This window comes from Esox lucius, chromosome 8, assembly GCF_011004845.1.
Source record: "Esox lucius isolate fEsoLuc1 chromosome 8, fEsoLuc1.pri, whole genome shotgun sequence".
NCBI classification, from domain to species: domain Eukaryota; kingdom Metazoa; phylum Chordata; class Actinopteri; order Esociformes; family Esocidae; genus Esox; species Esox lucius.
In genome coordinates, this window is record NC_047576.1 from 5,275,052 (window position 1) to 5,298,864 (window position 23,813).

General features: G+C 43.2%; 3 protein-coding genes across 7 annotated transcripts in view; 2 read left to right on the forward strand and 1 right to left on the reverse strand.

Annotated features, from left to right (window-relative positions):
* Positions 1-281: 281 nt before the first annotated feature.
* im:7152348 (uncharacterized protein LOC559250 homolog) lies at positions 282-3,409 on the forward strand. Of its 4 annotated transcripts, none has more exons than XM_010902937.5 (4): positions 282-450; positions 1,055-1,671; positions 2,278-2,388; positions 2,775-3,409. In XM_010902937.5, exons 2-4 carry the CDS (start codon positions 1,307-1,309, stop codon positions 2,818-2,820), a joined length of 522 nt encoding a protein of 173 aa, XP_010901239.2. In that variant the 5' UTR covers positions 282-450; positions 1,055-1,306; the 3' UTR covers positions 2,821-3,409. The 4 variants fall into 4 exon arrangements, with proteins under 4 accessions (XP_010901239.2, XP_010901243.2, XP_010901240.2 ...); XM_010902941.4 differs by lacking the exon at positions 282-450 and adding an exon at positions 644-680; XM_010902938.4 differs by lacking the exon at positions 282-450 and adding an exon at positions 690-778.
* A 5,860-nt stretch (positions 3,410-9,269) lies between these two features.
* Positions 9,270-14,995, forward strand: LOC105029535 (E3 ubiquitin-protein ligase RNF14). Of its 2 annotated transcripts, XM_034293794.1 has the most exons (7): positions 9,270-9,560; positions 9,890-10,014; positions 11,399-11,707; positions 11,822-12,118; positions 12,656-12,935; positions 13,083-13,255; positions 13,974-14,995. In XM_034293794.1, the coding sequence occupies exons 1-7, from the start codon at positions 9,416-9,418 to the stop codon at positions 14,106-14,108; spliced, it is 1,464 nt and encodes a 487-aa protein (XP_034149685.1). In that variant the 5' UTR covers positions 9,270-9,415; the 3' UTR covers positions 14,109-14,995. The 2 variants fall into 2 exon arrangements, with proteins under 2 accessions (XP_034149685.1, XP_010901237.3); XM_010902935.5 differs by having other exon boundaries at positions 11,399-12,118.
* Positions 14,996-15,749: 754 nt separating this feature from the next.
* rab6ba (RAB6B, member RAS oncogene family a) overlaps positions 15,750-23,813 on the reverse strand; it is a 75,561-nt gene continuing 67,497 nt past the window's right edge. The window contains exon 8 of the mRNA XM_010902936.4: positions 15,750-19,375. Coding sequence (XP_010901238.2) covers positions 19,311-19,375 — 65 coding nt within the window. The 3' untranslated portion in view covers positions 15,750-19,310. The remainder of the gene's footprint in view (positions 19,376-23,813) is intronic.

Sequence of the window (23,813 nt, forward strand, 5' to 3'; positions counted from 1 at the left end):
GACAGGTCACACTTTCTTTGACCTATTAACATCTCTGGGGCCACCTGACCATTTATCCCATAAAAAAGCCTCTGTCTCTTTCTTACTCTGTCTCTTTATGTCCTCTCTCTCATAAACCACCCACCCCCACCCACCTGTCGTCTGTCAGACACCCTAAACAAAGGCACTGCCTCTGTCAGTCAGCTTTAACTTCCCCCTCCCCGGGCTAGTAGATGTCAGGAGGCAGGCCATATCCCTAGAAAGCTGCAGCTGCTGTGCTGATTGGGCTCGCCTTCATATTAGGCACGGCCCTAAACCGCCCCCACAACAAACACACACACACACACAGAGGCTGTGAAAAGAAGACAGAGAGAGGCTGCAAAGCAGAGTTGTCTTTTTCTGCTTGCCTGTTTTATTGTGTGGAGTATTGTCACTGCAGGATAAAGAGCTGAATATTTATTCAAATTTTCTGTAAGTATACAATTTAGTTTAGTTATGAATGAAACATTTTTAATGTGTATTGATGTTTCCCCTTTTGATGGTTATTTTTGGGTTGCTGTTGAACTGAAATAAGAGAATTTGGTAACTGATTGAGCTGCATACAGGTATATGTTGAGTAAATTAGTGGTTAAAGTATATTGAAAGCAGGTGCTTCAACACAGGTGTGATTCCTGAGCAATTAGCACCCTATCATGCTTACGGTCAAGTATACAAAGTTGGCTTTATGTTGTCTGCTATGCTTTCAAACAGTGACAATGCCCCTGAGATTTAGATGGCAGGAGCCACTCAAAGCTTTGATGTCAGTTATCTGTGTCTAGGGAACTCCCTAGCAAGAAATTTAGTAATATTTTATGTGAGAATGAAAACATTTTAAAATGTCTAATTCTTGACTTGGGTTTACACACTTTCTTACATAGAGTTTAAGGGTAAACATTTTAAGATGTTTTCACTCTCATAACATTTCTTGTGAACTATGTTCTTGTGAATTTCTGGCAAACTGTTAGTCATTATTGTGTATGTCCGTGCATGTAAAGTATATAATCCCTAATAATCAGATTTCTTTATTTTACCACAGAGAGAAGTAAGTTATTGCACAACCCATTTCTGCTGGTACCTCTGTGTCCTCACCAAGCCCTGCTTCAGACAGACTGTTTCAGCGCTTGCTTACAGAGTCCAGTTCTTCAGCCTCGGCTCCATCTGTGTCGTCCTCCCATCTGGCTAGGTGTCCAGTATCCAGCGTTCTGTCCCTGCTGCCCCCCCCCGTAGACCCAGCCCTACAGCTGCCACTGCCCGCCCGGACTCCGTACAGTCCCAGTCCGGCTTCACCATGGTTTGGTGTGAGGACATGGAGTGTGGGGTTTGCTACCAACCCTACTCCCGTGAGGAGCGGGTCCCCCGAGTTCTGCACTGCAGACACACCTTCTGCGCCACCTGCTTAGAGACCATTTCCCTGCCGAAGAGTGGCCTGCTCACCGTGCGTTGCCCACTCTGCCGACAGACCACTTGTATAGGTCGCGGCCTTACGCTCCACGAAGCGTTGTGGGTCAATTCGCGCCTCTGGGACAACATTTCTGAAAGTGAAGAAGAGCAGGACCAGGTGATAGAGGTGATGGATGAGGAGGAGGAGGAGGAAGAAGAAGAAGAGGGGATGGAGGCTAATGTACCGACACACGCTGCCTCACAAGCCAAAGGGTAAGTCCTCAATGTGGGACTAAAGCGCTGTGTACAGTGGAGTTGGGTGTCGACAAAGAATCATTCAGATTAAACTCTACCTATGACAGCTCTGTTGGAAATTAGATTTGCATTTAGACCTCATTATTTAATGCTTAATCAATAGTCATTAATAGTACACATGTTTTCTGACCGACTAAATTAATGATTTACAGCATACCTTTTAGGCCTTCACACGCGGCATATTTTATAGCCCTGGGCTCAGGTGCAGTGGAAATGCATGTTGATAACTAGCCTCACAAGCTTAGTTCTTGTCATACCCAGAATATCAGCTTATTTTCCTCTAATCAAATTTACACACCATTTATCCATAAACCAGATTCATAGCTCAGTCTGTGAATTTCAGTGGTCAGTTTTCTCCAAGCCTTTCTCTACACTTTTTACCAAAGTTATTGACTGCTTTGAGAGGTCAGGTGACTGCATTGTTATTGTTTTAGCTTTAACCACAAACAACGTCCTAATAACAAATGCACAACATGACTAATTCTGAACATGTCCTTGGCCTGTTTCTTTGACTCACTGTTTTTTCTCTCGCTGTCTGTCCTGCCCCCCCCCACCCCCTTTCAGCCCTACTCCAAAGCCCACAAGACCAAAACTTAAACTACCAGCCTTCTTCAGGAAATTCATTCTGTCAAAACCACAGCACCAAGAGCGGATTGTGCCTGTCTGTACCAATGTGTAAGTCCATGTTGTTGGATCGTTTGCCGTTATCTATAAGGAACGTTTGTGGAAATACTGGATGGAAACTCTTTACACCATCCACAAAGAAATCCCGATTACTGCTTTGTTATCCTAACACATTTAGAGGTCCTAAGTGGGTTTTTTAGAAGGGATGTCTCATTTACCCAGTGGGAATGACTAGCTACACACCAGCATGCTGGAACAATCACAAGAGCACTGTTGAAACTGTTCTAACCATTTGGATGCACAAGTCTAACCCTGCCTGTGCTAACAATGGTAGGACTATGGCACTGTGAATGTATTCATGGGGGTTCACAATTGTTTACTCACTTATTTGTTCGCTGTTTTTGGTATTTGCACTAATGGATTTTCTTTTTCAACAGGGAGATGAAATCCTGGCGCAGGCTTTCAGCTGCTGAGACCTTTTAGTAGGTCAGCCACATATTGATGGACTATTCAGGATGCGCAGTCAGCTGCTTCAGCCAACGCGCAGTCAACTGCTTCAAGTCAACTTTTCTGCTCTTCTGCCAGCCTCTTATGGAATTGCTATGCCCTCATTCTTTACTGTCATGTCACAGACACTGAAGATGGGGCTGACTGGAGCACCAGCAGATCAGAAGAGTTCCTCTGGGATTGCAGCAATTGTCTCTTTCAACAAGGTGTACATTACCAGCTGACCCAACTGTCAACCCTGTCAGGAGAGTTTAGAGACGGTGTTCCAAATGGCACTCCTGTGGTTAAAAGTAGTGGACTACATAGGGAATAGGATCTGATTTGGGAGACCCTCAGAGAGAAATCTAGAATCTATCCATGTGTCTGACTGACAAGACAGGCTTCATTGTTGAAGCACTGACATCTCCACAGTTTCTCCCGTCTCCCTCCCCATTAGTTATTCTGGCTGTAATTTTTCACAGCTGGTGCATTGGGATTTTGGATTTGGTTCAGCTGTCCCTTTATAGGACAGACAGCCTAGTGGAAGCCAGGGTAACCCCCCCCCCTTTACTTAACAGATGCCCCCCCCCCCCCCCCCCCGAAGATGATCCCTCCCCTCCACTTTCCAGTGTCAGCAAACAAAATATTTAATTTATTGTCAGCTTTTGTATTTATGTTCATTTTTAAAAACTTTTAAATAAAAACGTTTAGCAAAAAGCTTAACTTTCTCTTATTTTCTGTTGACTTAACAAGTAGTATGACCATGGCTATGAATTTACATTGAGTGATTGGATAGATACATACATAGGCTATATTTGGCCGGTGTGAAGAAGGTAGCCTTTACCGGAGCATAGTATTACAGTTTGACAGAATGTAGATGATCAGGATATAGGGCTAATGGTTCGCTAAACATTTCATGACCTTTTTGGTTTTCAGTGGGTTTCAGTCACTCAGTAAAGTAAATACAATCTGAGCACACTGAAGCCCTCTCACTAACTAGCACAGCAGGCTGTCGGTTACTTTCAAATTGTGCAATCCACTATGTGGTCCCACTAATCAGCATCAACTCAGCTTTGAATTAAATAGTGAGTAGAGGATTCACAATGGTGAGAGCATAGAATTTGTATCTAGATTAGATTTGAGTGTGTCAGTCAAGTAAACAGACTTCGGTCCCAAACCATTTCCAAAGATTCAACATCTGTGCTTCTATTGTTCTGAAACCGACACAAGAGCAGTGGCTACCTCCTCCACCACTACCTCCCTCTTCCACGTCAGCAACTCATGACACACGCACCGCTTAAAGGGACTATGAGAAACAAAACAAAAATTATGCAAGTGGGAGATTTCTCAATGCGGTAACGTGGTCGAGATTAATTTGAGGCATGTGCAACCGAACAATAACTCGCCACAAAGAACTCTTTCAGGCGTGTAAGTGGATTAGGCATTCTTTTCATCAGGCATCTGTGACAAGTGCGCGTGTACACGCAAAGAAATAAGTCCAGACTATGGGATCATCTCCCTCAGATGGAAATGGCCTTTCCCTTATTGTAGTGGATATGCCTCGTGCACATGTAGACCTACACAAGCCTAAACACACAAACTCGCCAAAGCAGACAATGACAGTTGACATGGCAGTTACTCTGGCGGTGACAGACTGTGTCACGGTTTCGCTGAGCTGTATCAGGAAACTAAACAGAGAAACCACTCCAGGAAGAAAACAGTTAATAAGCGTAATTTAAAATGGGGCTGAACCATGGTCATTGTTAGTGAGGCGACGGGAGGATTGTCATACTAGTTGTGCAGGCTGTTACCGGTTAATATGCCCCACCTAATCTGGTTTAACCGACTTCTTCCTCCCTCATTCTCAGCCTTTCTCTTTCTCTCTCTCCGAGCCTGTCTAACTTGGTGGTGTGGGAAATAATGCAACGCGGAAGAGAATATCCTTCATGGGAAGGATGTTAAAACTAAAACGGACTCATCCATTTGGCATGTTACTGCGCAAATGAATGTATCCTTACTGTTTTTCGTGAGCCGGGTCAAATATCAACATTGTTTTTCCTAATGCAGGTATCCATTTCCAAAAACGCTTCTGTGGCACTGGTTGGTTACAGCTCAGCAATGTCTGCACGAACAGCTAGAGATCAGGATGTAGGACCATAAATACGGTTGCAGGTTGTTTCACCTGATTCTGTGGAAAATACAGAGCACTGAAAATGTAAAAAAGGGCCAAATGCTGAGCATAGCCGTGACTAGGCAGGTCATGTGCAATAACATATAAGCACACTGAACCTAGAAAATCTCTAGGATGCTCAACATATTTATGGCCTCATTTAAAGGAACCTCCTAGATTACGTCCCTCAGTCGCAAAGCTGAAACACTGCCTAATGACATAACAGCAGCGAGCGGGGGTCCTCGGTAATCTGTTATGTGTAAAACAAATCTTTTTTCAGAATCAGTATTGTTGGTGAGGGTTCACACGAGACCGTCACCATCTGTCTTTAAGGAGCTTTTCATGTTTTAGCTGACATTGACTAATGTCAAGACAATGGGATATTAAGATGGAGGCCAGACAAAGGCACTGACCAGTGTACAAACCAAAGGTACTGTGGATGTCCTGTGAGGATGAGAGGATCTGTGACATCCGACCAGCTCCTCAGAGACAAGTCTACACCAACTCAAAACTGACTAGTCTATAGCAACTGTAGATGCTGGAGTGAACCCCCCTGACTCATGTTAACTCTATATTTAAGGATTTCTTTTGTGGTGACACAAGGAGCTGGTCATCCCCCCTGTAAAGCAGCGGTAAGTGAGATCACATGCATGGGATGAAAATCTGATTGGAAAGTAACTTGACTGGTCAGACAAGCCAGTTTAAATTCTAACCCTCACCAGTTATCTTATAAAAGCAAGATTGGGTCACTGTTCATTTTCCTTCTTCACTCCCCTTTCCCTATCTCTCTTACCTCCTCTCCCTCTCCATGTTTCTGTCTCTACCTCAGACTCTGGACTTAGGGTTTTCTGCAAAGACTATCCTACACTAGCCCAACACAGACAAGCCTACACCAGCCCAACACAGACTACTCTACACCAACTCAACACAGACAAGCCTACACCAACTCAACACAGACAAGCCTACACCAACTCAACACAGACTACTCTACACCAACTCAACACAGACTACTCTACACCAACTCAACACAGACTACTCTACACCAACTCAACACAGACAAGCCTACACCAACTCAACACAGACTACTCTACACCAACTCAACACAGACTACTCTACACCAACTCAACACAGACAAGCCTACACCAACTCAACACAGACTACTCTACACCAACTCAACACAGACTTGCCCACAGTAGGCGGCCCCTAAATAAAACAATTTGGGGAATTTTTGGGCTAACTTCAGAAAAATTTAAGTCTTCTTTCACCAGACATGGGTTGCCCAGACTGGGCAAATGAAAACATTGTGCCCATGAACTGCTAACATGGGGCCAAAATATTTACCCACATCGGGCCCAGATTGTGACAGTGTGACAATATGGGCTCATCTGCTGGCTGACGTCTTCTCCGTGTCCCCTATCAACCTCACTGTTCTCCATCATGTTACCACTACTAATAATAATGTTATTTTATTTTGGCCAACAGGTCTGAGAGAAGCTGGTCTGTAGGCACAACATGGAGAGTAGCTTCCCCTCTTGTCTTGGGTTGCATAAACACCCAGTAGCCTACTCATAACATAACAGCCTGCTGACACATTATGGACAGCCACAGTACCAGGAGTCTGTAGAGAACTTCAGTGGACAAAGAGATAAACATGTTGTTGAGGCTTAGTTGTTTCTCATAATGCAGTTGTCTAATACCCAAGGAAACATTGCTTAACTGGAATATTTAAAATGCTGTAATTGCCCTGCAATTTTACATATTGCATTAACGTGTTTTTCTGCCTTGTGTTGTGCACGTTTAAACTAGATTTGTGGATGCTGCTCCGTCGGGTCTCTTGAAAAACAGGTTATACTTTCCACCTAAACGAACTGCCTGTGTGACAGAACAAAAAATTGGGTTTCTGTATACCTGTCGAACTAGATTGTGTGCAACAGTCAAACCACCAAGGGCCTGTCACAACGTGCAAATTGTCTTGTTTTAAAAAACCAAGCACCTGTAAAATAGCTTGGCTAACCCTACACATGGTTCTGGCCAAACACATAGTAATCCGTCCAGAAGTGGGAGATTTCAGTCAGTCTTCAGACGACACGTAATGGGCTACCTCGTCGTCTGCAAAGGCCACGATGGATTAAAGATCCGCAAATATTTACTGCAGTGGTGTTGTAGCCTGAGTTAATGGTACTAGAGTGCCATGCTGAAACGTATTGTCAGGTGGGTTATGAGGCTGTGAGACTGCTTAACGTGGATGTCTCAGGTGTTTTTTTAAGTATAGTTTATAGTTATAGTAGATGTCCTTAATCTGTTGAGTCATCTGCTACCGTAAAAGGGAAGGGGAAACTTGTCCGCATGGAACAACATCATCCTTTATTAACCAGGAAGCAGGTCTTCATGAAACAGCATCATCCTTAATTAACCAGGAAGCAAGTCTTCAAGGAACAGCATCATCCTTTATTAACCATGAAGCAAGTCTTCATGGAACAGCATCATCCTTTATTAACCAGGAAGCCAGTCTTCATGTAACATCATCCTTTATAAACCATGAAACTTCATTCTGCTAAATAAAAGCCCCCAACCACACACATGCACAAACACGGAATGTTTACATTTTATTTTTTATTTAAAATCAAAACAAAACAGCCTATTTTCTATACTTTTAGCTGAGCCTCTTTTACACATTATTATAGGCATTATTATCCAGAACAACTTAAGGAAAGGTACATTTCCCATTCAGGGACATAGGTTTCACCCTTGTCAGCTCCTACCTTCTGGTTAGGGGCTCAACACTCCAAGCTTTTATGTCAGGAAACCCATTTAAACATATTTCCATACACAACCCTGATTTCAGTGATTGACCAAAGCCCGCCGCTTATCTGAATCAAGTCATTGGTTTATTAAAATAATTACAATTTTGTGATATTACCAAGTAGGTCAACATCCTTAATCAACAGTCTGAAATACTGAGATGTATTTAATTTATTCAAACAGGCCATTAGCATTGTTTACAATTTCCGAGTGATATTTCGAAAAGAAGAAAACAAGGTGTTTGGACAAGGTGAAAGAATGCGGCTTGCCTTTTGTCCAATAGTGGGCGATGTTTGCTTCTCTCTCACAAAATACAGGTAAACAGCGCCGACTATCGACTATACAGGATCAGGATGCCGCTAAACCATTTCCAAGTGAAGTCCGATGTTGCGTGTGATGAAAAGTAACGTAATGCTGGCAACATTAGAGAATCCGTAGCAACAATAACACTTCCGGTTTCGGATTTTGCCTTCAAAATAGAAGTCCGCTGTAAAACGCGATTTTAATAATATTAAATGTATCGATTTTGACACTTTGCTTAGTGTATATTGTAAAAATGTATGGTAGGAAATGTTCAGGAGACTGGATAGAATAATTATATGCAAAGAAATCAAGGGTCACTGTGTATTTGCAATTGTTGCTGGCTTTTTACTCAACCCATCCTAGATCCTATTGGCCACAATGTAACTCAAAGGATATAAAATAAATATTGCCCTGTACAGAAAAAACTATACTATACGCCACAGTGAATGTATTGTAGGAAATGTCAAGGACACTCTATAGAGTAAATATATGCAAAAAATTCAGGGTTACTGTATATTTGCAATTGTTGCTGGTGTTTTACTCCACCCATCCCATTGGCCACAATGCAAATGACTGTATATGCAATATATATTTTATAGGGCAATATCTATTTAATATCCATTGAGTTGTTGCCAATGGGATGGGCGGAGCAAATATACAGTGCCGCTTGATTTATTTTCATATAATCACTCTATAGAGTCTCCTGAACATTTCCTACAATACATTCACTGCATCGTATAGAATAGTTTTTTCTGTATGAGTCAATATGTATTTGAGTTACATTGTGGAAAAAAAAGGTGTTGAAATTTTGTGTTGCTAGATGTAGCACACCATTCCCCATGATTAGACAGGTTTGTCTTACTCAACACATTCTCCAGATTTTTTTAAAAATTGCTTTCTCTGTGGAATTTTCAATAGTTTATGAGCTATGAGGCAACATGTATTCCATATTCAGTCATTGGCATTGTCTGAATTTTGCCCTTGGAACGTGTTTTAATACCCACTTTTTATCGAAATGACTCATATATGATCATATTTGAATTGTTGTCAATGTTTTGAGAGGTACATTTTCTTAAACAATTAATAAACTGAATTTATCTCAGTTCTGAAGAAATACGTTGGTCTCTTTTATTTTGAAAAATCCAGATTTTCGTGACCCGAATGTGTTTCTTTAATGTTGCTTACAAGACGCTGATATAAACACTTTGGTTGTACTATAGTTGAGCCAAATCGACTGAAGTTCTCTATTGTTGGTATATATTATTACTGTTAACATAAATTATACGTTTGAATATTAAACTGACGCAAGAGTGTATTATGAACGATCGAGACATTGAAGCTCAGGAGGATGAACTGTTAGCTCTGGCGAGTATCTATAGTCAGGGAGAGTTCGCTCGGGCTGGTTTGGGTGGGGAAATCCGTGTCTCTCTGGATTTACCTCTGGACTTTAGCGTGAAAGCAGGTATGAACTGAAATAATTATTTAAATAATATTTTGTACTTTTTTTATCACGTCAACTTTAAACTCGGAAACCATCCGAAGTACTAACTATCACTATCAGTTTCTATTGTAGCTAAAATCTAAGTTGACAAAACATTATCTGATTATTTGACTGTATCAACTGACATTTTCCAGGTCTGTTCTTTTTTGTGTTCTCTTATTTCAATTGTAAACAATACAATAAACATTCACAATAACAAGGCATAGATCACAAATACATATCATTTTAAATATATAAGGAGCATTTCCGGGTGTCAACCATGTTTTATTCATGTTTGTTGTGTTTCTAAGGAGACAGAAACTACGCGATATCTTTTCTGCCGCCTCTGTTACTGATCTTTGACCTACCGTGTGATTACCCTTCCACGTCATCCCCGGAATTTATCCTCACCTGCCAATGGCTCTCTCATAGTCAGGTACAGTGTGCACGAAACATTTTATTAGATGATTGGTAATGTATTAAACACTTTGAAGATTATATAGTCATATCGCAAGGTAAATTTGTTCGTATTCAAACTAAGGTAAATACAAACAAAAAAGGCTGCAAAAAATATAATGATCATCATAACCTGACTAAAAAAAGTGTTGAAAAAAATCATCATAAAGGACTGATAATTTAATTCAGAAACATGCTTGGTAGTATTATTCCTAGAAAATTTTATGAACAAAATGTAATTAATGTATATTGAAGATTTTACTTTTTATGGTCATCCATTACATCATCTTTTAATGAGGTATAAGTATAAGGTGACACACAGGCTAAAATCCCAAAGTCATCCATTAACATGGGAAAGGCCAGAGAACACCCAAAGTAAAAGAACCTTCCAGAAGGACAACCATCCAGACAGAAGCCACTCAACAGTAAAAGGCACATGACAGCCCACTTGGAGATTACCAAAAGGCACCTAAAGGACACTCAGATAATGCAAAACAAGATTCTCTGGTCTGTTAAAACCAAGATTGAACTCTTTGGCCTGAATGCTAAGGGTTACGTCTGGAGGAAACCAGGCACTGCTCATCACCTGGCCAATAACCATCCCTACGGTGAAGCAAGGTGGTGGCAGCGTTATGCTGTGGGGATGTTTCTCAGTAGCAGGAACTGGGAGACTAGTCAGGATGAAGGGAAAGATGAAAGGAGCAAAAGTACAGACAGATCCTTGATGGAGTGAAGGTTCAGAGTCCTATTGACCTCAGACTGGGTTCAAAGGTTAACTTTCCAACAGGACAATGACCCTAAGCACAGAGGCAAGACAACGCAGGAGTGGCAAGTCTGTGGCAGGAGTGGCCCAGCCAGAGCCCAGACTTGAACCCGATCGGACACGTCTCTCCGAAAATGGCTGTGCAGTGATTTTCTCCATCCAACTTGATAGCGCTTGAGAGGATCTGCAGAGAAGAATGGGACAAACTCCCCAAATACAGGTGTGCCAAGCATGTTGCGTCATACCAAAGAAGACTCAAAGCTGTAATCGCTACAAAAGGTGCTTCCACAAAACACTGAGTAAAAGGGTCTGAATACTTATGTAAATGTGATATTTCAGGATGATGTTTTATAGTTTTGCTAAAAAGAAATCAAAATTGTGGTGATTGATGAGGAAAGATCTATTTAATCAATTTTAAGTCTGTAACATAACAAAAGTGTAGATGTATGAATACTTTTATGAATGCACTTTATATATGTGTGATTGGTAGGTGGTATATGTGGTAAATAGAAACAATGTTAGATAGGTAAATATAAAGATGATAGATAAAACAGTAGACAGATAGATGACTATTAACAGTAATCATTTATCAACGCCTCAGCTGTCAGCAGTGTGCCGGCATTTGGATAAGATATGGCAGGACACTGTGGGAAGTGTGGTTCTGTTCTACTGGGTGAAGTTCATCAGAGACGACCTGCTGGACTTTCTGCATATCCAGTCACCTCTGGAGATCCCGGTCAGTGGTCAGAGCCAGGCCACTACTTCCACTATGGGCAGCACAGCTGGGGATTTAGAGGGGGCTACAATGTGCAGTGAGGGGGCTGCAGTGTGCCGTGAAGCATGGGACTCTGAGGGGTCTGCAGTGTGCAGTGAGGGGGCTGCAGTGTGCAGGAAAGCTGGGGACTTTGAGGGGGCTGCAGTGTGCAGTGAGGGGGCTGCAATGTGCAGTGAAGCCCGGGACTCTGAGGGGTCTGCAGTGTGCAGTGAGGGGGCTGCAGTTTGCAGGAAACCTGGGGACTTTGAGGGGGCTGCATTGTCCCAGGACCCCAGGGCCCTTTCAGTGTTGGCCACAGACACAGACCACCTGCGTCAGCTACTGGACTATGATGAGAAGGAACGTCAGAGGGTGTTTGATGGACAGGCGCACGACTGCGGGATCTGCTTCATGAGCAGGTTAGGCTGTAGTCAATTCAGAGAGTGTGGCCACATTTACTGCAACAAATGCATGTCGGAGTTCTTCGTGGTCCAGATCGAAGAGGGAAACATCCATGGCCTGACGTGTCCACAGCCTGACTGCAGCTCCACAGCCACGCCGTCACAGGTAATATGAAATTACTTTTAAAAAGTTAACTTGAGAAGAATGTAAGAATACTCATATCTTGATATTTCCTAAAATCTTGTGATCCTGAGATTGCCAGACAAATCTCCCTGTTTCCCAGAGAGCATTTTTACAGAGGCCCAAAATACCCTGCATGTCGTCACACACTGTTAACCAAATGTCTGACATCCTTGGTCCACATGCGTAATACTGTTTGTTTAGCCGAAAATTAAATGTGTTCCAAGTGACAACAAAGTCGTCTCCATTAACCAGGTTTATGAAATTAAAATAGCCACAACATTTCAAACAAATTCCCCAAGATCAAAAGGCTGTACGAACCTCATAATATTTTATGTTTCAAGAAATCTGTGAAGTATTAAGTCGTAAAATCCTGTCAGATTTGTGACTGGTGTTACGCTTCTAAATAGCATTCCCACTTCCATTTTATCTGAGATGACTGACACACATGAACATTTCAAACCTGTTTCTTAACCTGTTTCTTAACCTGTTTCTTAACCTGTTTCTTAACCGTCGTTTAAGGTGAAGCAGCTGGTTGGGGTGGAGCTGTTCACCCGCTACGACCGCCTCCTGCTCCAGTCCACGCTGGACCGCATGGCTGATGTGAAGTACTGCCCTCGTCCGACCTGTGCCGCCCCGGTGATTCTGGAGCCGGACAGCACGGCCGCCGTCTGCCCCCAGTGCCGCTACGCCTTCTGCACACTCTGCAGTAAGACCTACCACGGCACCTTCAGCTGTCAGCTGACAAGAACCACCACGACCCGCGCCAATTCCTCCTTCGCTGCCCTGCCTCGATCAGACGGTATGAGAAACCGTCCCATGGTACTGTGAATTTGTAAGCAGAGAAAGGTTAAGTTAGAGGGGACATGCTCTGGTGAACGACCATGCCTCCGGTGTTGTATCCAAGTGCTTGCCGACAGTGAGAAACCTCTCTGTCTCCATGGTGTAGCTGGTCTCCAGGCCCTATGGGAAGACTACCACACGGGCAGCAGGGAGAGGAAACGGATGCTGGATAAGAGATACGGGAAGCACATCCTGAAGTCGGTGGTGGAGGAAGCCATGACCATCACCTGGAAGGAAATAAACAGCAAGAACTGTCCCTCCTGTGGTGCCGTCATCCAGGTAAGAACTGTCCCTCCTGTGGTGCCGTCATCCAGGTAAGAACTGTCCCTCCTGTGGTGCCGTCATCCAGGTAAGAACTGTCCCTCCTGTGGTGCCGTCATCCAGGTAAGAACTGTCCCTTCTGTGGTGCCGTCATCCAGGTAAGAACTGTCCCTCCTGTGGTGCAGTCATCCAGGTAAGGACTGTCCCTCCTGTGGTGCCGTCATCCAGTTAAGAACTGTCCCTCCTGTGGTGCAGTCATCCAGGTAAGAACTGTCCCTTCTGTGGTGCCGTCATCCAGTTAAGAACTGTCCCTCCTGTGGTGCAGTCATCCAGGTAAGAACTGTCCCTTCTGTGGTGCCGTCATCCAGGTAAGAACTGTCCCTCCTGTGGTGCCGTCATCCAGGTAAGAACTGTCCCTCCTGTGGTGCCGTCATCCAGGTAAGAACTGGCCCTCCTGTGGTGCCGTCATCCAGGTAAGAACTGGCCCTCCTGTGGTGCCGTCATCCAGGTAAGAACTGGCCCTCCTGTGGTGCCGTCATCCAGGTAAGAACTGTCCCTCCTGTGGTGCCGTCATCCAGGTAAGAACTGGCCCTCTTGTGGTGCTGTCATCCAGGTAAAAACTGTCCCTCCTGTGGGGTCGTCATCCAGGTAAGAGCTCTACAGGCAGATGGTTTTACTGTCACATGGCCGGGCCGTGATGTTTCGTCTCTCGGTGCTGTGTGTTCCCTCCCTACAGAAGGATGGTGGCTGCAACAAGATGATCTGTTTCGCATGCGGCCAGCACTTCTGCTGGCAGTGCCTCGAGCGTATGGGGAGTAAGAGACCTTCCACTCACTTTCGCGACCCAAACTGTCCCTCCCATGGCTTCTGAGGTTCTGCTTCGGTTCCATAACACGTCGCTTACACCTCGTCCAGATTAGATCATGTTTTGAAACAATCGAGGTTACGCTGTCTTTAGAGTCCCCATGTACGCTGTCTTTAAAGGCCCTCATGTAGGTGCTCTAAAGATATTCATACTAGCAACATAATACATGTTAATAAGCAAACTGCTCGCTAAGGGTTATGGTTAAGGTCAGGGTTAGTAGACCGTTAGTTGAAATGTTACTGGTCATGTATGGAGCATCCACAATTAAGTGTTACCCATCGCTACAAACTGTATTAACTCAGAAACATTTGAAATAATATTGATCAAACACCTCAACCAGTGTGTTTACAAAGGAACCAATTGACAATGTAAACCATTATTAGATTTTGTTGGGTGAAAGTTTCCGGAGTATCCCAGATGTATGCAGTTGTTACCTGGAGAAAAACCCGGTCACACCAGTTGTTAATAGCTAATTATATCTCAGTGATTTAGAATGAATTGTCTCTTGATGTTTTCCCAATACTGACCGTCATCTGAAATGATCCGCCTAGCAGCCAGATTCCTGTGGTTGTGCATGAGATCAGTATGTGTGCTGGCACTGTGGTTTCAGTGACACGATCCATAGACTATACCATATAGACATCTAGCTAGACCTTTAGAGGAGACACAGTGAATGCTTTGAAAAAAAGGCAAATGTACCTTAATGAAAATTACAATCAATAAAAACAAATCTATAGGCCTATTTTTGTGTTAGCAATTTGATGCTGTTATGACTGACAAGAGTGTGTGTGAATATTATGACCGAAGGTGTACTCTAATAGCTGGCTATTTCTAAATGTATTCAGAATAAAAACAATATAACCTAATAATAAATTATTAACCTCAGAATAAGACAGATGAGTGATTTACTCTATAGCCTATTGACATTTCAATGCAAGGTCTTGCACAAATCTTTATGGAGCAGAATTTGCTTTGGGAGTAAAGCACTCTCCCCTCATATACTTGTATGAAATGAAACTTCTTACAGTTCTTAAATGTGTTCAATTGTTCATGTAACATTTCTCAGTCTTTGCAAAATATGAATACAGTAGTTATGGTTCATGTAATGCTACTAAATTAATGTACATTACATGGAGACTCAGTGATATGAGGTACAATCAGAAGACAGCTGTAATAGCATGATGCTAACCCATGGACATACTGTGTGTAACACTAGGAGTGAGGTGTTACACGTCGCTCATCTGAATATCTGCTATGATGCTTGTGACAATGTCATATTTCTCAGCCTTCCAGTAGGAGTCTAGAATATAATGCTCTGCTGACTGTTGCAGTATCTTATTGTCATTGTCCATGTTACCACTTAAGACCCGATCTCGTTCTGATGTTGCCTGCTAACAATATATAAGACCTGATCCCGGTCAGATCCCAATGCTTCTTTTAGGCATATATGCCTGTAAAAAAAAAAAGAAAGAAAATAGCCACGATGTTGGACACCATTCAGACATCCCGTGGCATTCTGGCACATACGTGACATTGTGCACAATTTCCCAGGACTTGTTTCGGCTCGACAACACCACTTACACAACCAGTGGCCAAAAATCCCAGAATGCATCTTTTAGTTATTTATTAAATCGAAGAACAACACAATCAGGTAATAAGACGTGTTTATTGATGGTTTTGGAAAGACATGCTAGATCTCTATACAGTGGGAATGGAGAGCCAGCTCTGCTCCAATAGCCTAACAAACCAGGTCTTTTTGTAAGAAGTGAAATCTGTAGAAGGGGCCTCTCCATTCACCTCAATCATGACATAAAGGGTGGACTGGCAGACAGGCGCAGGGAGCAAAGAGTGGCTAGGTCCCTTCTATAGGTTGTATTTCTACACAAGTCCTACATTCACCTTCCCAGAGCTGTGATTGCAGACAGACTATAGGATACACAGTACAGCAAGCCCAATCAAGGGCCTCCAGTCTCAACTCGGCACAACACACCAGTGCATCCCATCCACGACACCCTGTACGGTACACACATTTTGTTCAGGAGCATTAACAATGGCCCCAGGTAGAAACAGTGCGCCACGCCTGGGATCAGGGTTCCTTTGGGGACATGATATTATCTCCACACTAACGCGACGTGGCAGTCCCGTCAGCATCTGGACATGGTCCCGTCAGCATCTGGACATGGTTCCGTCAGCTATTAAAACATGGTTCTACCTCAGAATTGTGACACCGACTCCATTACAGTGGGGAATGAAAGAGTGCTATACCCACATCTTTGACAAAAAAAACAACAACAACAGAGATACCAACAAGTGTACATGGCAATTAATTAATCAATTAATTAATCAGTCAATCAATTAATCAATAAATACCCCCCCCCCCTTCCCTTCCCTTACATATCAACAGTCTCCAGTGAGTCAGCACATTGAAAGCAATACATTCCTAGGCACCAGAGTCATAGAAAGAGTGAGACAGAAGAATACCTCAGAAGGTAAGAATGATGTGGTTTCACAATTTCACGCTGGCCTACTACTGTCTAAAACATTCTCTAGTTTTGGTGCTGGGTTTCTGAGAGTATGATTAAGTAGGTGAATTGTTCTTCATTGGGTGCCTCTTGGCTGACTGGGGGCTATTCTACTCCTTAGTTCCTGTATGTCTCTGCTACTCTTTGTTTCTCTCAGGAGTATCATCATTTGGAAATGTATAGTCCTGTCTGCACATATGAAATGTATATTTGTTTTATAACCCAGTTCAGGCAATAGAGCAGCTTTGAGAGGTTTATTTACTTTGAGGAATTTTTCTGGGTCTTCTGACATTTGGGATTCAACTGTCGTTTTTACAATTCTACAGTCCTCTAAGAAGAGAGATGGTCCAGAAAAGGTCTATTCTGGAATCGCTCATTGCCTCCAACTTGACTTGTTTTTGGCTCATTAGGCAGGTTAGGACCGAATGTTTCACCAGTATAGGGTGTGCTTCTCTTTTTAGGAGATGCATGAACAAGATAGTCACAAATGTTTAACTTTACACTAAACTTTAATACTAACCTTTACAGTGATTTGTAAGACTACAAGACTAGATTTCCACAAACTCACAAACGAATGTCCTTAAAAAGTGCAATAAGAGTATCACATGAAAAAATTAAATAAAAGTTAACATTTCAAAATAAAAGCAGTATTTGTTCTGATCAATGGTTAAACACAATACCAGAACAGTAAGTCACCTGGTGCTAAAAACAGGACCAGATTAATTCGGTTTAATCGACATCCACTATGAACCTATAAAAAAGCAAACATTGCATAATGGCAACTTCAGTAGTAGTAACTTTTTAAAACAGCCGAAACACAGGCAGCAAAGAAGTTAATTATAATATTGTGGGAAGTGGACCAATCATAGTATGACATCATTTGAATGGCAATGAAGCAGTCATTGAATAAACATTCTAGATTATATTTACATATGAGGAACTTCATGATAACCTGCCAGGTCTTCATGTGCAAATCATTATTTTCTTCACTGATTGTTTGACAGGAATGTGTAATTTATGTTCACGCCTTCACCAGATACCAGTCTAGCCTGAGGCCAGACTGATTTGTGTTCGCCAACTCTATTGAAGTCTATTGGCACGACGATGAGTGACATGGAGTTCGAAAAACAGCACAAACAGCTGGACACTCTGGGTAAGATGAGGGTACTCTTTGAACTCTTATGATGTTAATAATAATTAGCATTTTCCACATGATCAGACTGACAGGAACCTTATGGAGAAGATGAGTTCCTGTATAGGAGGTGATGTGACAGCTTCTATTTTGCACACTTGCTTTCTCTCCACACTGCTCATTTACAGTGTATACATCCCAAATCAATCCCAATAATTCCATGCGTAATGCACTACTTTTGAACCAGGCCTGGTCAAAACTGGTACACTGAATAGGGAGTAAGCTGCGATTTGGAGCAGATCCATAATAGTGATAGTATGACACAGTGTGGAAGCAGTAAGCAGAATGAGGTGGCAGCGAGCAGAGAGAGCCTGAGACAGAAACACCGCACGGAGAATGAGAAAACCACGCTAGCCACCATAGTGGTAACTAGCTAGGTACAGCCAAAATAACTAGCAAGGCACAGCTGTAATAACTAGCTAGGTACAGCAGGGGTAACTAGCTAGCTACAGCAGGGGTAACTAGCTAGCTACAGCAGGGGTAACTAGCTAGCTACAGCAGGGGTAACTAGCTAGCCACAGTACTGGTTACTAGCAAGTTACAAGCAGTGGTAAACTGCTAGTTACAGCAATGGTAACCGTAGATACAGCAGTGGTAACTAGCTGGTGGAATTGGCAGCATGAACATGGACTTCGGTGAGGACAATGCTTGGCAATTCACCCTCCTATGAATGGCTGCATTCCACAGTTGCCAAAGTGTAAGTGTACATTTACTTACACCAAGGGGCACACTGTGGACAACGAAAGATGGTCTAAAGTAAACTCAAGTATACAAATCCAATGTCACTCACAGCATTTTGTGAAAAAAAAAAAGTAAATAATATGATATTTTCAGAGTACGTTAAGTCACGTGTGTAAGTTAAGAGCATTTAGATATACAGACTGTGTACAACAGCAGACAGGGCACAAGCACTGAAATAAGGAACAGTTGGCATGCATGCATTAGATACTCAGTCAAACGTTACTGGGCAGTTCTCCCTCTCTCCAGCCATTGGATTGCCCATCCCAATCTAGTTCATTCCTCTCATCACAAAGGCACCATATGCCTTTTATAGTGCACAACGTTTGACCAGAGCCCATAGGACAATAGTTACGATGAGTGCACTATAAAGGTTGTAGGGTGCAATTTGGGCTGTAAATTATTGAACAACTTCATCTGCCTCATTTCAGAGCGTTTCCTTTCATTATACAAAAATACAAAATAAAAAGAAAGTCTACCGTTCTACTTTTTTCCAAAAAAAAGTATTGTACACGTTTGGGATTTTTGTTCATGATTTTTGTAAATCATTTTGTGAATTTTTAAGACTTTTTGGCAATTTCGTTAATAAAGTACACTATTTTACAACTCAAATGTATGTAGCTAGTTTCCAACTGATGACCAACATTCAGATAAAAAGGCCAAATTCCAATCTGAAAACTTAACTGGAGGCTAACCAATAGGAAGCAACACAACAAGCACGTGGTGTGGATGAAGACGCCCAATCTGGAGTTGGGATTAACAGGAGCACCCGCCTTCAGTAGTTGCAGGCTCCTGCGGTTTGTCCAACTTGATGTCAATCACTGGGAAAAGAGGGTTAAGGAAACTTTGGAGGTTTAGTGTCAGTAATATGAAAAACATACTTTCATAATGTCAATACAAAACTCTAACTAATACTGAAAATAAAATATTTCACAAAATGTATTAAGTAAATATGTTGTCCATCTCTCATTCTTGCCCTTCTAATCTGAGGCTTTTCTCAAACCCAAAGCTAGACACCGGTACCGTACAACTTGCCAGTGATGTAGCCGCACTGCCCTCTGCAGTCATTAAATGGTATTGTACGTGGAACTGGATAAAAAACTCAACGACACTAGGTGGTGCTGCTGTAAATAGAAGGACGAAAGAAACAGATAACATGAAACAAACCTACTTCTCCAGTGTGTCCCAAATAGCAACTTGTTCCCCATTTACAGTGCCTTATTTCTAAAAAAAAAAAAATTATCATTAGAGAATATGGTGCTTTTTGGATCTCTGTCTTTGGTCTGGCTGGAGGGCCTCCCTGGAGACAACAGAGACTTAAAGGCAGAGAGAAGTTTCCAAGGACATGTCACAATGCGTGTTTGTGTGCAGTTGTGATGTGTGCGTTTTGTGCGTGTGTCTGTGGTCCTGAAAGTGACTGATGTCAGCCGAAGGACTTCCTGGTATCACCAGAAATTCCTGGACATCCCCAGACAATCCCCTTGTCCTGACAACACTTCACCATGGAAAATTACCCTTGCGGTCCCCAGTAACTGCACTAGCCACAGGTAAGGAGAGCCTGGTCCAAGTAAGACCCGATCTGACAAAGAGTCTGATCCGAGGGCCCCTGAATGGCGCAATGGTTAAGCAACAGCAACTCGTGGATAATCCCAGCGGTCCCACAGATGGTGATGCGATGGACCAGCATTGTCCGGTCGTCGGGGAAGTAAATGGTCGAATATGGTTGCCTCGACTCATGGGATGATGTGGAGATTTGGGGCGTCTGTGCACTCAACTAAGGTACAAGACTGGAGAGTGCATTCCTTCCAAGAACCGGAATGCCATCAGGTGTGCTTTGGGAAGACAATCCCAACATCGACTGTCCCGAGTCCTCTGGGAGTTGCTGCCATGAAGTAGGGCCTTGATCATTAATTGGAATTCACTAAATTAGGAGGAAAAACAGGGTAACATTTACAAAAACAAGAGTCGGGCTCTGACAGGGCATGACTGACTCCCGGCAGGTAGCCATTCTCTGGTGGGCATTTCTAGTAAGGAGATGAAGGATCCGAGGCGTTTCTACATTCAGGCCAGAGCAGAGGCACTGGAAAGTTGGGTTTTTCATTTAGTAGTCAGAGCATGACTTTTGAGGGGGTAACCTGAACCGCCCAGGCTTCGAGGGAAGAGCGAGAGAGCTGGGTGGTCACGGAAACGGAGAGGGGGCAAGCAAGACCTGCTGCCCCTTCTGTTCCGTGTAGCCCAGGGGACATAAAAGGTGACAGAGGGCTTTGACCTTGTGACGAGCACTGACCTTTTGTTGCCGGAGGTGAGTGGCTACAGAACAGCCTCATCAGCAAACTCCTGATCCGCCTCTGCTTGTGTTTTACCAATGAGCCCGACGGCCAAAGTCACTGAACAAAAAACCCATGCAAAACGGGAGCCCGATTACACGCTTCCCACGGTCTCTGGAGTCAAAAGCACTCGTCGGGTAGCAGCCGGTCTGTTCTTAAATGATGAGTTTAAAAGAGGATGTGAGGGATTGGACAGTTTCATATTAAATATATATATATATATATATTAAATTAAAGTAATCCAGGGTTGTTGAAAGATAGGGATCCTAAATAGTATCCTATTCCCTACATAGTGCATACAGATTGGAGCATTGGGATATCATTTTGGACACACCCAGGGGAGCCAGGAGAAAAGGTGTTTTAATTCTTCTTAACATGCACCACCCCGTTCTATCAGACGGCTGCCATTTCCAGGGAATCCTCCTCCCCTCCTTCCTTTCCTCACATCTCCTCTTCACTCCCCCTTCCTCTTCTCCCCCCCCCTCTCTACTGATTATATGCCAGGACCTACAGCGAAAAAAGAGATAGCTCTATAGCAACAGTGCAGAGCTTTATGCCTCAGGCCTTGACACCAATAGTAAATCACCCAGTAGAATGACCCCGACTGCTCCCATCTCCAACATACACACACACACACACAATTCCAAACAGGCAATGTCCTCGTAAATACTGTCAAAATATCTGTCCCCTTTTCCGCCCTCCACGCCATGCTGAGCCAATGGGCTGAAGGGTCAATTCAACGTAAACAGAGCCGGTCCCCCGGTGGACTGTGGAAGGACCAGCAACGCCGGCCTTTAACGGCCGCTGTCCCTGAGGAACAGTCAAGTCTGTGGGAGGACGTCGTATATGCATGTAGGGCAGCTAGGTGTACCTGCGGAAATGCCCGGAGAGCTACTGAGCCGTGTCCGAATGTACATGACATAGAGATAGAAATGGATAGAATACACTCCCTACAGCTTGATAGAGGACATCCGCCTAATATTAATAAAGAGAAACTAGGGATTTTTAAGGCCCTTTCAGCTACGATAGCTTATTTCACTGAAGAAAAATGTAGTTGTTCAACAATGACATGGAGTGGTCTCAAATGGCTACCTTAAGATGGTGGTACTATCTGTTAGTGGGTCTGGATAATGGTCTGCTGAATGACTCAAATGTTGACATGTAAAGGTCCTGGATGCCTGTCTATCCTCCCTGGACACCCTCCCCCCAGTAAGAAGATCGATACTGTCCAGGCAGCACTATAGCAACACTGGCTCTGCTCCATTAAGGCAGGGGACGTCCCCAATGTCACCCTATTCCCTCTCGAATATACCTTTGGGCTCTGGTCAGTGTAGTGCACTCCACAATAAATAGGGTGCCATTTGGGACACAGACAGAAAGTGGACAGAGACACAGAGGGCCTGGAGGGGTTGGGGGCATGATGAGGAGAGGGGTGTCACCCTGTTCCATACATCACCCTGATGAGCTGTCATAAACCCCTTCTCCACCTCCTCATCCTGCTCCCTTCATCCCTCATCCCTCTCCCCTGCTCCTCTATTCACTCCTCTCCTTTCCCCATCTTCCGCCTCCCTAGACCATTAAAACAAATTAAACCCTGTCTGAAACAAGGAGAGGGATGGTGATTCTGGTAATTATCTGAACTGAACCGTGTCTGGGACGAACAATGCTCTGAATTAGAGACAGGGTTGCAGTGTAACTAAAGGCCCAGACCGGTCACACTTTAAATTAAATGCATGTTGTAGTTACAGTCATGTTACAAAGTAAGTACACCCTGGAGGAAAGAAGCCCCTGCTCTCAAAAATGAATATCAAGACCCGACGTTCGTCTGACAACACCTAGGTAAAGACCAAAACCACTGGAATAATGTGCTCTGGACAGATTAGTCATGTTTTGCCACGATTCCTGATGACACGTTTGGCAAAAACAAAACACTTTGTTTGCCTATACAACTTGCCATGATTGAGTCAACCACGATTTCTGAGTACCAGAGAAGTCCTCAGGTGAATGTGTGGCCATCTGTCCAAAAGCTCAAGCTGATCCGAACATGGACCTTGCAATAGGACAATGATCCAAAACACACAGCGCTGCTACAACCGAATGGCTGAAAACAGGCATGGAAGGTTGTGGAATGGTCCAGTCAAAGCCCAGATCTCCATCCTGTCTAAATCCTGTTGGGGGACTGGAAGCGGGTCATCCTTGCAAGACAGCCTTTGAACACGAAACAGTTGATGTAAGAGACTGATAGGCAGTAACATCTACATTCAAAGACAAACACGTTTCTGTTTATATTAATTGCATACTTTCTTTGTATGGTTTGTTTTGTGACCGGTCCTGATCTCTCCTGTTGTGATGTAGCTGGGACAGAAACTGTTAACAGATACTGGACTAGATGACAATATGTTCTGGGACATATTATCCTAACTGAATACTAATTCTGGGAAATAACAGTATAAAAAAACATACCTGAAGCAAGCAAGTTTATTTATATAGCACAATTCATACATTGAAGCAATTCAATGTGCTTTGCAAAGAAAAATATATGAAAGTACAATAACATAAAAACAAATACTCAAATGAAAACATCAAAACAAATGAATACATCATAATAATAAAAAAAAAAAAGACTTACAACACAGGCCCAACAAACAGTGTTAAGCTCCTTGTCATCAGAGAGGATTGGATGGGGACATTCAAGGCCAGATAGGGTCAGTGGCTCCACCCCAAACCCAATTTCACATATGAGGCAGTACTTTAGGACAGGGTCAAACGGGTCCTGTTCTGAAGTATGTGCCGCTTATAAGGAGTGCTGAGGTGACACTTGGGAAGCCATTATGAATGCCAGCGAGCCACACAATCTCCAGCCCCTGCACACTCCTTGTTAACCGTTAGCTTTATGTGGAAATATTAATGACAGCACAGCAGGTAGGGAGGA